Genomic DNA, 13,788 nt, shown 5'->3' on the forward strand with positions numbered 1-13,788 from the left:
CTCTGGTTACACTCCCTGATTATTAGCCACCAAATATACAATAATACCAAAAATACCGGAGTTTCAACAATTGTTTCATCCTCAGAGAAGTCGGTAGAGCCATCATCTTGAGACAAGTTCCATGGGTATAAAATATTGTCAACAAGCAACTTCTTATCAGAAGCAGTCAAATTGTTGTATGGCTCCAACCCCATTAATTTGTCTAGCTGCAAAAAAGGAAATTACGAATGAACAGCTAAGAATATACAATGATACAAACCAAAATTATACAATGCTGTAAACAAATGAAACAAACAAATAAACATGTTATTTTAAACTCATCCTATCTACTATCAGAATAATTATCACAAAAATACAACAAAAAGAAAAGCTATCCCTGTAGAACTTTGTCTATTTTCAATGCTCACTCCCCCTCCCCCAATGTTAATGAAGATGTTTGGTTCACTTTTCGACACCTTAAATATAAGCAAAATTCAAGTGTTGAGCTCTTCAGGGGAAATTTTAATATTTTCTTATCTATGGTAAAATGATTAAAGTATGACTCTTTCATTTTGGCCCAACATAATATTAGAAGTACTTGAGCCCAAGAGGATGACTTTCCATAGTTTTTATGATATAAAATCTGCAAATGACTCTAGTATATGAAAATCCAAAACAGGTCAGGAATACCCTTTAAAATGGAATTATTGAGTGTGCAAGGTCCATTAAGGACTCTGGACTCAATATTGTAGAGATCATTTGCTTAAAATGTGAGCATTAAAGTTAAGTATTATCGCGGGATCTTGGGGTAATCCTTAAATTAAGCCATGTTCTAAATGATCGGTTTCAAAGTTTTCATATCTTTCCTTAAAATTACCGTATATCTCATAATGTTCATCAATATGTCTAGGTGCTTTTCCTTCTATATTTCAGCAATATATTTGTATTACAGAATGATGCTATGGGAAGATACTGTGGAATAGGGGCTGAAGTACATGAGATCAATATATGGGACACTAATATCATGGCATGCGGCATATGTGGTTATTAAGCGCTGTGTCTTATTTATTATTTTAATGGTAGGACAGCGCTGTGTCCTAGTAATTATTTTAATGGTTGTCTGATTATTTTAGGGGAGCATTTTTGAGAGGACTCATCATCACGATGAGAGGTAATATTAAGGCTTCTAACGTGGTTTCAAGAAGGATCGCTTTTTCTATCATTTACAGGGGAGCCAAGAGTAGGGGGACGAACTTAGCTGACGCATGAAGGAACTACATAATTTTAATCAATTTGTGTCTGAATTGAATGCTAAATTTTTTGGCAAATGTACCTTAGAATCAGATTGATTAAGATTTGGTAATTTTTTTCTGTTTTATGATTTTATTTATTGTTCTGTTTATACTTATTTAAAAATATCATATCGAATAAATAATTAAACAATATTTTTGTTCTGTTGCTTTTGGATCATATTATTTTGTTATTTATTTTTACTGTGCATGTTTCTTTTTTCTTTTCATATTAGCGCATAGTTTCACCCACATATCTGAAGAGCCATTCATAATGTGATTATGCTTACACCTGGTGGTAATCTGAACCTGTCCGATTTTACATAGTATTTTCAGATTGGCGGAAAATTTTTATAAGAAATCCTGATTTACTCAAATTAGCACTAGCTAATCTTGGTATTAGTAAAATCTCACTGTGAATGCGGCTTTTATATTATTTTTTATGTTTAGCCATTTATTTCATTGTGTTTTATAGATAAACAAAAATCAAGTGTGGTTTTGTTTGTGCTTGCCCTTATTTGTTTTCGATGAAAGATAAGGTAAACTAGTTGAGCTAGAAACGGCAAAGATTTTACAAAGTGCTTTTGGAACCATTATAAGGGGCAAAAGGTATAAAACCCAAGAAATTCAAACTATAAACCAAAATATAGAGACTAACAAACTGGCAATGTGAAATCATAAAAACAAGCGTAAAAGGACAACAGCTTGAAGTGCCGACGTAGTGATGAAAGCGAGTGAATGGAGGCAAGGTTACATTTGCATGGACAAAAGCTCAAATTTGTTAATTAAAATGGCTCAAGGCCCGCGCGGGCAGTTTTGCCTTGATGCTGTCTATAACTCTGAGAATAGAACTGTTCATAACTTTGATAAAGAATTCTTGAATATAGGTAGTCTTAAGTTATAATTTTATCAATATACTTACTAGAATTCGGCATTCATGATGCCCTACTTCATATGCTAATTGATTGGCAGTTTTCTTATCCTCCGTCTCTGCTTTAACGTTTGCCCCAGATCGCACTAATAATTTCATATGCTCTGGATGGTCATAGATGGCACAATAGTGTAGCGGTGATAAGCCGTCCGAGGTCTTTATATCCAAGTTTTTGGAATTTTCCACTAGAAAGTCAAACACCGGCAGATTGGTTCCCAAGCGAATCCCGAGGTGCAGAGGTGTCTCACCATTACTTTGATCCTAAGAAAGTTGATAATAGAAATTAAGAATAATTTTTTCTGACAGTAAACCAAAATATCCTTCTGCTTTTACATTAAACATGGATTACTGACACTTATCTCTATTCCCATTATTATTGGTTGTTTTTTAGATTAAATTGATTCTTCTATTTTATTCATATCTTAAATTCGTTCATTCTATAGTTTAATATTAATTTACTTCACAAAAAGTGCTTTTCAAATACTCCATTGGCTACCTAGGTTCACGATTATCCTTCCAAGTAAACTAATGACAGCCTAAAAACGGGTAGTAGGAACTAGCAGCCAGTAGTTTATTACATCATGAAATTTCAAGACGAACAGATATGAGAGGTTTATTAATATCCAAAGCTTATCTTTATTTGATTGAGGGTAAAATAAGATATTTGTTTCAAAACATCACTGTCAAAAGGGCCGAATTCGATTTTCGAGTTAAAAAAAGAAGAAAGAAAAAAAACTGAAAAAAAGTTAAAAAACAATGACAAATACAAAACTGGAAAAGAATAAAAACTAATCAAAAATAATAAATCATTAATAATAATAACAATCAATAGTGATAAATATTAAATAATTCATTAGTCATTGTTGAAACATATCATTTTATCAGATTATTAAAAAAAAATACGTATTTAAATAACTCATAACATATCAAAAGATCAAAAACAAATAAATTTCGATGCGATATATCATAGGCAAAGCGCTGCCTAAGTAAAGAACCATGTTGGCACAATGTATTTTTTTCTTCTTTAGACCAGGACACTTATAAAAGGAGTTATCGTATGAACTTCGAAAAGGGCTCATTCGATTAGAAATTGAGAGGGCTAGTGCCCTTTTTAATCGTCAAAAGTGATTAGAGGATAACAGCCCCGAGATGCCAATCACTTCCCAAAACCTATCTAATCAAAATTTGGAGATAAAAATTTGTTCAGCGTAGTTGAAGTGTCCAGAAATTATGTCTTTAAGAATGACAACCCCCCGCCCTACTGCCCTCAGGGAAAGGGTTGTAAGTTACGCCCTTGGGGCATATAAGTTTTTTTTCTTCTTAGAATGGGTGGTCGTATCTACTTCGGAGGGGGACTCATTGGATTGGTAATAAGAGATTCCAGTGTCCGTTTTAAGAGTCAAAGTAATCAGAAGGCAGATACCCCCCCCTCCCCCCACAAGTCGTGTTTTCACCAAATGCACCCAATAGAAATTTCGAGATAGCAATATTATCAAAATTGTCCAAAGATCATACCACATGATCTGTGGTATGAGGCTTTTGGTGTTAATAAAAGCCACTACAGCCGGAGGCAAGGTTTGTAAATTATGCCTGGGAGGCATTTAAGATTTTTATGGAAGGGATGATTGTATAAACTTTAGAGGTGGCTCTAAAAATGGGAAAATGGGAAGTTCCTGTGTCCTTTTAAGAGTCGAAAGTCATGGAGGGCAACTAGCCCTCCCCCCTCTACTATTCCTCTTTTCCCCAAACACATCTGAAAGCAATAGTGAGATAGCCATTTTGCTCAAAATAGTCCAAAGAACAAATAACAATGTCTCCAGGGTTGACACCCCTCCAGAACTCTGGAGCAAGGGCTGGAAGTTCTACCCGGGGAGGGGGGGGGATATAAGGTTTTTATGAAATGGTTGTTTGTACAAAACTTCATAAGAGGATCATTTGAGTTGAAATTGGAACTTATAGTGCCCTTTTTAAGAGTCAAAAGCGATTCGAAAGCAACCAACCCCCCCCCCACCCACCCCCGCCCTCTACACGTCCATCATTTCCCAAAACAAACATCTAAACAAGTTTTGAGACATCTATTTTTTCAGCATTGTTGAAATGTTCAGTAATTATTCGTTTGGGGGATATCCCCCCCAAGGTCTCAGGGCAAGGACTGAAAGTTAGGCAATTTGTTCATTGTTTACATATAGTATATGTTATTGAGAAAAGGTATGCATACTCAACTTCTACTTTCCTAAAATACGAAAGGCATTAAAGTGAGTCTTTCAGAGTATGTTAAGGGGAGTGTTTAACTAAACCAAAACATGTTAAATGTACATGAGTTGTCAAAAGAGCGTAATTCAGGAATGATTGAGTATATCAATTTGGAACTTTTAGGCAATGACAAGGAAGATAAGCAATTGACCAAAAAGGCAATACTGGTACTACAACTGCCACTGCTACTAGTACTACAACTGCCGCTGCTTCTATTGCTACCAATCACTAAAACTACTACATCTGTAGCGAATACTACTAAGGCTGAGGATATTGAAATACACATCTGAGGAAAAGTTGAAGGGAAAGTTGAACTAAAACAAAACATACTATGCGCATTTTAAAGATTGCTGATGTGGACGTATCAGAAATATTTTTGGAACAGTTTATCGTACCAAGAGGAAGCTCCAGGGGCGTCATGAGTGGGATGTTCAGTTGACCAAAAGGCAAACTGTATCTGCTACTACTGCTATTAATACTGCTACTACTATTAATAATAATACACTTTTACTGCTGCAGCTACCACTACTACTATGATACTAGTACAATTAAGGCTAGGTGCATGAAGGTGAAAACTTGACAGAATATTGAGGAGGAATTTGAACTAAATCAAAACACGCAATATGCATGCGGATTGTCAAAAGGACGTATCTAAAGAAAGATTTGGTTATTAAGTTGAAACTTTCACAAAATACTTAAAGAGAAAATCAAATGACAACAATGTAATATACGCATGTCACTAAAAACACTACTATCACTGCTACTTTTACTAATGAATGAATGAATGTATTTTATAACCCATCAATAACACAAAGGCATGGCGATGGAGTATCAAAAAGAAGAAAAAAGAAAAAAGAAAGACACATTCAAAAATAGGAACAAATATATACAAAATAAAAACACTAATAAACTAGACTTTTCAAAACAGTGAACCAATCCAAGGGTGGCAAATCTCTTTTGACGTCAAATTTACATATAAATTATCCAGCTGCACAATCAGATCGAGAACTCGGTAATATAATACTACTACTGCTACTAAACTACTCCAACTACTACTTCAATAGCAACAACCTGTAAGCCTTAGAGTATTAACATGAAAAGAGCGTCAAAAGGAGGTCAAGAGCGCACATCAGCAATATTACTGGAACGGCTTACCGTGTCAACGTGAAACCTTGTTCCATTCCCTCTAGCAAACAGTATCAAGATCCTTGGAATTACTTTCTCTAATGACTTCAGCTTTGCCACACATATCGAAAACGTGGTTAAAAGTGCAAACGCTAGTCTACAGACTTTAAACGGGATGCGTAGGTTCAATGCAAGCACGGAGAGTGTTAAGTATGCATACCTAACGTACGTCCACCCCATTCTGGAATATGCGTGCCCCATTTGGGTGCCCTCAGCAATTGGAACAGTGTATCTTTGTCAGGAGCTTGCATCGGTTCAGATGCGAACGATATCGATCATCTTGGGCCGCCGTGAATCCCCTACGAATAGGCTCTGGAAGTGCTAGGATTGCCGTCGCTCCAAAATCGGTACGAAACTCTGATAATGTGTTTTGGAAAGTTCTTGCTTTCTAAATCTCAGCACCGTGACATTCTACCTGATCAACCTCTACCATCAAGAATGAGAAAGCAAGATAAGCCAGGTCCCGTTAAAGCAAGAACAAACCGATATGGTAATTCTTTCGTCTCAATTTTCGTCGGTATGTAGAATAAGAGTTAATATTTATAGTTTTATTTATATTTACTAGTGAAGTTTGATTTTGATTATGTTGTAAAGAAATGTGAATCAGCGATAGCTGCCAAATTTTTGTTATTAAACCTGTCTACTACTACTTCTACAACAAACTTCCGGGGCGCAATGAAAGGGACGTTCTACTGACCAAAAGGCAAGATGTACATGCTGACATTATATGCATTTAGATTGTCAAAAGAGATTATCTTCAGAATTGACTTGTTTATTAAGTTAGAACTCTCAGAGAATGCTCAGAGAAGGGGAATCAATTAACCAAAAGGCAATATGTGCATACTGCTACTAATATTATTAAAAGTGCTACATTTACTACTTTTACTACTACTATTACTATTGCTCTAACTACTACTTTAATTGCAAATACTTATAAGGCTAAGAGCAATAAGATGAAAGTTTCGAGCTAAATTAATATACAGGTAATCAAAAGGAAATATCGACAATACCATAGCAATGGCTAATTGTATTGTGCTGAGTACTAACACTAATGCTATGACTACTATTATAACTATAACTAAGGGTATGAAGGTGAAATTTTCAGAGAATTTTTAGGTAAATTGAATCAAAACACGACATCTGTATGCAGGTTGTCGAAAGGGCATATCATTAATATCTTAGGAACGGTTTTATGTGTGAAACTAAAACTTACAATGCTTGTTATGGAGGATGTTGAACTAACCAAAAGACTGTTTGCATCGTAATACTACTGCTTCTACTCCTACAACTACTACTAATGCTACTATCATTAGTAGTGTTACTACTACTGCTGCATTTAAGGCTAAGACTACTACTATCTACTGCTACTGCTACTACTATAACTACTGGTGCTACTACTACCACTACTAAAACTAAGGGTATTAAGGTAAAAATTTTGGGCAATATAAAAATAGTATTCAACTAAATCGAGACCCATTATGCTCACATAGGTTGTCAACAGGATGTATCAGCAACACTTCAGGAAAGGTTGAAAGTGTTAGGTTGAAACTTTCATTGTGTTTTGAAAGGGATATTGAAAGGTGCTAGGTGCATACTGCTACTAATGCTACTACTGCTAGTACAACTATTGCTACTACACAAGCTACGGGTATTAAGATGAAGCTTTCAAGGAATATTTAGGCAGATGTTGATCTAAATCAAAAGAAACTACGATCATGTATATCGTCAAAAGGGTGGCAAATCAATATGACAATTACGGCATAAATTAATAATTTAGACCTTTCAGAGTAAGTTGTCGCGGATTTTGAACTAGCTAGAAGACACTATTTGTATACTTTTAATAGTACTTCTACGGTTGCTGTAACTAATAACACTGAGGGCATTAAGCAAAAAATTTTAAGGAATGTTTATAGGGAGTTCAATTAAACGAAAAAACTATATGCGTACAGGTATTAAAAGGGCATATTAGCAACAGCATAGACAGCGTTGCTCTATCAGAGCTAGTGATATTATGATATTTAAAGGAGATAATTTAATTGGAAATTCTAGAGCTAATTTAATTAGAAGTTCTAGTGCTCTTTTAAGAGTTAACAGTGACTACCGGACAATCAGTCCTCTTTAGCCATAATTTTTCAAACACTTTCAACCAAAATTTTGAGACAGCCATTTTGTTTAGCGGAGCAGGATGGTCTAGCAGCTATATATCCTGGGTTATTGGGTAGGTCAACCTCCCACAGTTATGCAATTTTATCTTTCAGGGTAAGTTGTGGCAGATTTTGAACTAGCCAGAAGATGCTATGTGCATACTTTTAATACTACATCTACAGTTACTGTCACTAAATGACACTCAGGGCATTAAGCTGAGACTTTTAGTGAACGTTTAGGGAGAGTTTCAATTATGCGAACAAACTATACTAGCAATATCATAGGCAGCGCTGCTCTATCATAGCAAGTAATATCATTTAATTTTTCAAATGAGCTAATTTTATTGGAAATTGTTAAGTTCTAGTGCCCTTCTTAAGAGTCAAAAGTGACTGGAGGGCAATCAGCTCTCCTCTTTAGCTATAATTTTCCAAACACTTCCAATCAAAATTTTAAGACAGCTATTTTGTTCAGCAGAGCTGAACGGTCTAGTAACTATATCTCTTGGGTTATTGGGTAGATCGCCCCCCCCCCACACTTATGCAATTTGACCATTATACTTAACAGTTAAATGTTGCTTTAAGATTAAATCCAAACGCATTGTGTGTATGCTGTTTCCCAATAAGGCATCTCAGCAATATCCCAAGAACGACCGAGGGTATTCCGTTTAAACTTTCGGGGCTACTTCTATTACTACTTCTGCTCTTAAAACTTAACTAAACCAAAAGAGTGTAAGTGTATCCAGGCTAGATAGAATTTTTTGGGAATAGTATTAAGTTTTGGTTTTCCAGTCAACTAGAGGAGGTATAAAACTAAATTAAACAGTACTATTTGTGTTAAGATTTTCAAAAGGGTGTATGCTGTTAAAAATTGTTGGAAAACTTTCTCCAGCATACAAATAGCAGGCCAAACTACAAATTCTTAAAGAAAAAATCATAAATATTCAAACCACTATTTCTTTTTCCCTGAAAAAGACTATGTCAAAATAAAACGAACAGAAATTAATTTAAAAATTTTTTTCACAGAATAAGTTTTTCAAAAGAATTTAAAGAACTTCATTAAACCAAAAATAAGCGAAAACAGAATCAAATAATCATCCAAGCGTAGAACTACCACTAATCAGCATCAATAAATAAATGAAACCCAAAAAGAACAGACTTTACAAGAAATAACTGAGTCAAACTCAAAATGAGCAAAAATCCTGTTATTTATTGTAATTTCTGTCCGTTTTTGGTTTGTGGCAGTGGCAGATATATGGCAGTTTTACACTTCGTGAATTATTTGATTCTATTTTTGCTTGTTTTAGATTTAATAAATTTCTTTACTTTTCTTAGTAAAACTCATTTTATGGAAAGTTATTATTAATTAATATAAATCAAAAAGGTAATTAAAATGCAGAAAGGACAGAAAACGAGGGAACATATACAAAACATGGGCAACCGCTATAAAATTAAAAAAGAGAGAAACTCAGGATGTCGCATTAATTTTTTCACAATGTATGCGCAACATGCCTCTCCTGCACCCAAGCCTAACCTTCTTTGAAAATTATTTGCAGTGCTGTTTGTTTGAAGAATTCAATTTTATATGACTATTTCCAGGGGCTGCCAGGGAGCCAAACTGGACAAGTATAAAGCTCTATCTTCTAAGTGGTAACTCAAAATTAAAGCACTGTTTTATAAGCAGTATCTCAGAATTACTTACCTGACTAGAGAAAGGCTGCGAAAAGTCAGCTCCTTCCGCATAGGCTTGCAGCAACTGAAGCAAATCCCCATTAGATAGAGCCATTCGAATATCATTTTCCAGATCATTGTCATCCGAACAGGTCCGTATAGTGAACTTCTTATCTATATATTTTGCTCTGATATATTCGTTTCTTTTTTCCCTGTAAATAACCAAAAAATTGTAGCGAACTACTTTCAAAGGTATGTCTCTAATAGCCCCCACTTCATTTATACTAACCCGATGTTCGACCAGACTACCGGGAAAAATTCGATGAAAACGTAAAACAAAGGGTTGAAATATTTCCCCTCCATCTAGATAATAGTGGATTATAGTTATTTTACAATCTTCGTCGGACATATAATCTCCGTTATAACACCAAAAGGTTGTACCATTTTCGCAATAATTTTTGGAAATGATGTGCTAGAAGAAATTTACAGCCTAAAAAGAATAGGCGCCGGTACTTGTATGATAAACGCCCTATCGGTCCAAGTTGTTCATTCATTGACGCATTATAGAACCTTTTTTTTCGTAAGTTTATTTCAGCTTAGCATGAGACAAGACAAATAGAAGTGATAGAATAGATGAAAAATATATAATTCTGGCTATATATTTGCACATTAAGGCGGAGGAGGGGGGGGGATACTGTATTTGGACAGTGTGAAGTTAGAAAACAATTCTTATTACATAATATGCAGAATAATTATACCTAACACAATAGGCCTGCACACCCGCTACAATTTACCCCCATCGCCCCTAATGTGCAAACATATAGCCCAAATTTGTTTCTAAAGTATTATATTTTTATCTGATTTTGGTATATTTCATTAGGATTGAGCGTCAGAGAAACACATTGAAGAACATTAGGTAGGGCGTAAATCATACGAGTACCCAAGCGCCCTCCCAAATCAAACAAATTCCCTTGAAAAAGCATTTCTTGAGCAGTTATACATAGAAGTTACAAGGAGGAAAATGTAGGCAAATATTGTGTTTTGGACTTGACTGGCAACAGTGTCAAAACAGACAGTTATTAAAATATATATATTTGTTTGCAACAAAATTCTAATTGGGGAGGAAATCGGTTCCACCCAGCCCAGACATGAATGTTTAATGAGAAATACCAGAGCAGAAAAAAACTAGTAATCTCAATATAGAACTACTTACATTGAATGGATTGAACTTTCCGCTGAGGGTTTAGGAATTCGTTGCCTCGTTGCTTCATATACTTCATTAAATGCTCGATTTGACATATTGCATGCAACAAGCAATTGCGAGGGCGGGACATGGTCAAGTGTCAGTGATTGAATACGTGAAATATGAACTCCCATCTCTCGATGAACTCCTGAGCATTCGATACAAACGATGATTCCAAAATTAGTTGATAGCCATGTTGCATCTTAAAAACCAATTATAATAATTAGCATAATTGGTGGAACTTTACGAACTAAATCCCAACAAAATATTAATTAGCTATGCCAGCGTATTGCGGTTACAGCAAACAAACTTAAAGCCGCTAACATTATAAGATAATTAGTCTTCTATTATCTTGCTTGTCCATCCAAGAATGATTATCTCATTTATTTGGAAATATTGCTGAATAATGAATCCCACATAATTATGTTTCATATACATGATCGAATTATATCACCACAACTAGTATTATTTACAACACACTCTTTTTAAACTGAAATAGGAGGGCTCCAAATTATGGAAGACCAATTCTACAAAACAAAATCAAATGATAAAACTATTTTTTCATGGAATCGTGTTTTTTTCAATTAATTAAAAAAAATTCCACAAAACAAGTTTAACACAAAAAATTGAAGAGCTCCATTAATCCAAAAATTAGTATAAATTAAGTCAAATAATCTTCTAAGCGCAAAACTACCAACCCAAAACGAACAGAAATTACAATAAATAACCGAGTCAAACTCAAAATGAGCAGCTATTAACGCAAACAGTCAAGACGAGAAGATAATTTGCACTTTACTGAAAACGAAATATATTTTAAATGTTTCCACTTTTTTGATTTTAATAAATAAAAAAAAATATTGAAACTTTGAGGAATAAATATCGGTACATTTATATTAAACTGACAATCCACGGTCATTTGTTTCTTTTCACTATGTTTTTTTTTTTTTTTTAACAAGGCCACAAGATCTTCCAACTTCCAATCAAATGAGCCCCATCCGATCTGAAATTTATACGACTATCCGTTCCAATAAAACGCTTATATGCCCCGGGGAAAAACTTACAACCATTACCCCTCGCTCTTGAGGGTCGTGTCCACCCTGAAGGCATTATTATATGCTCTTTGGACTATAGTGAACAAAATGGCTATCTCATAGTTTTGATCGGATGCATTTGGGAGAAAAAGGATGTAAGGGAGGGGGCCAGTTGCCCTAAGTCACTTTTGACTCTAAGAAGAGAACTACAACTTTAAATTTCTAATCAATCGAGCCTCCTCTAAAGCTAACACAACCACCATTTCCATAAAAAGCTTATATGCCCCCGGGGCGTAACTTAAAATGCTTGCCCCAAGACTCCAGGGGGTTGTGTCAGCCCCAAAGCCCTTATTATGTGATCTTTGGACTGGTATTGAACAGATGTCAATCCCATAATTTCTACCGGATGCATTTGGGGGATATAGACCGTAAGGTGGGGGAGGGAGCTAGTTGACGTCCGATGCTTTGACTCTTAAAAGGGACACTAGAACTTCTAACTTCCAATCCAATGAGCTCCCTCTGAAGTTTAAACGATCACCCTTTCCATAAAACCTTATATGCCCCCGTGGAATAACTTATAACCCTTACCCTGATGGCTTTGGGAGGGGGTGGGGGTGTCATCTTCAAAGACAGAATTACTGGATCCCTCAACTACGCTGAACAAAATAGCTATCTTAAAATTTTGATTGGATGTGTTAGGAGAAATGATGGTGTAGGCGAGGGTGGCGGAGGGTTGCCCTCCAATCACTTTCGACTATTAAAAAGGACACTAGACGTTGCAATTTCGAAGCAAATGAGTCTAAAAAAAAAAAAAAAAATCAAATGAGTCCCTGGTCTAAAACCAAAAAAAAGGCAGAGGGTTGGGTAGCTGTCCTCCGATCACTTTGACTCTTAAAAAGGGCACTAGAAATTCTGATTATCAGTCCAATGAGCCCCTCCAAAGTTAATACAACCACCCTTTCTATAAAAACCTTACATGCCGCCAAGGCATAACACAACCCTTGCCCTGAGGGCTGTGGGGGGTTGTCATCCTCAAAGACAGAATTTCCGGACCTTTCCACTACGCTGAACAAAAACGCTATCTGCAATTTTCGATTGGATGTGTTTGGAGAAATGATGGGCATGGGAGGGGCGGTTGTCCTCCAATCGCTTTTGACTATCAACAAGGCACTAGTCCTCTCAATTTCTAATCGAATGGGCCCGTTTTGAAGTTCCTACGATAACTCCTTCTATACGAAGTGTCTTGGTCTAAGAAACCCCAAAAAAGAAAAAAAAATAGATGCACCACATAGTATCTTTTGATTTGATTTAACATCCTCACAAATATACTCTAAAAGTTCCAACGTAAAACCTCTAACTGTTCCTGGGATATTGCACATTTGTTCTTTTACAATATGAATACACACAGCACCTTTTTGTTTAGTTTTACACCCTCCTCAACTTACCTTAAAAACAAACTTCAATACCGTATTCCGAGCCTGAGATATTGTATGTGTGCCATTTTGACAAACTGGATGCACTTAAACACTTTTGATTTAGCTCAACAGCAGTAGCAGCAGAAGCAATAGTGGTAGCGCTGAAAGTTCTAACTTATTACTCTCAGCTGTTCTTGAGAAACTGCTGATATGTCCTCTAGACAACCAGCATGCAAGTAGTGCCTTTCGAATCATTTTTAAACAAACATAAACTTTCCCTGAAAGTTTCTAATAGTTGCAGTGGTAGTAATAGAAGTAGTAACCAAAGTGGTAGTAATATTAGTAGCACTAAAAGTTTTGGCCTTATACCTTATGGTGTGGCTGGGAAATTGCTGATACACCCCTTATACTTCTAGTTCAATATCCTCCCCAAAACGCCCTGAAAAGCGCCCACTTAATACTCAAAGCTGGTCCACTAGTAGTACAAGCAGTAGCAGCAGTAGAGTTCACATAGAGTCTTTAGTTATTTCGGCATCCCCTCAACATGCGCTGATGGTTTGAACTTAATGCTATAAGCCGTTCCCGAGTCTACCTAGGATCCTATTCATTTGTTCCTGTCATACACCACTGTGACTAAGACCTTGCATTTT

General features: G+C 35.7%; 1 protein-coding gene across 1 annotated transcript in view; it reads right to left on the bottom strand.

Moving 5' to 3' along the window:
• Nucleotides 1-13,788, bottom strand: part of LOC136032103 (arfGAP with SH3 domain, ANK repeat and PH domain-containing protein-like) — a gene marked incomplete in the record, with an annotated part of 90,480 nt that overhangs the window by 14,982 nt on the left and 61,710 nt on the right. Inside the window, 4 exon segments of the mRNA XM_065712252.1 lie at nucleotides 57-206; nucleotides 2,191-2,460; nucleotides 9,481-9,661; nucleotides 10,663-10,894. Of these exon segments, the coding sequence (XP_065568324.1) occupies nucleotides 57-206; nucleotides 2,191-2,460; nucleotides 9,481-9,661; nucleotides 10,663-10,894 (833 nt within the window).

This window comes from Artemia franciscana, chromosome 10 (genome assembly GCF_032884065.1).
Source record: "Artemia franciscana chromosome 10, ASM3288406v1, whole genome shotgun sequence".
Lineage (NCBI taxonomy): Eukaryota > Metazoa > Arthropoda > Branchiopoda > Anostraca > Artemiidae > Artemia > Artemia franciscana.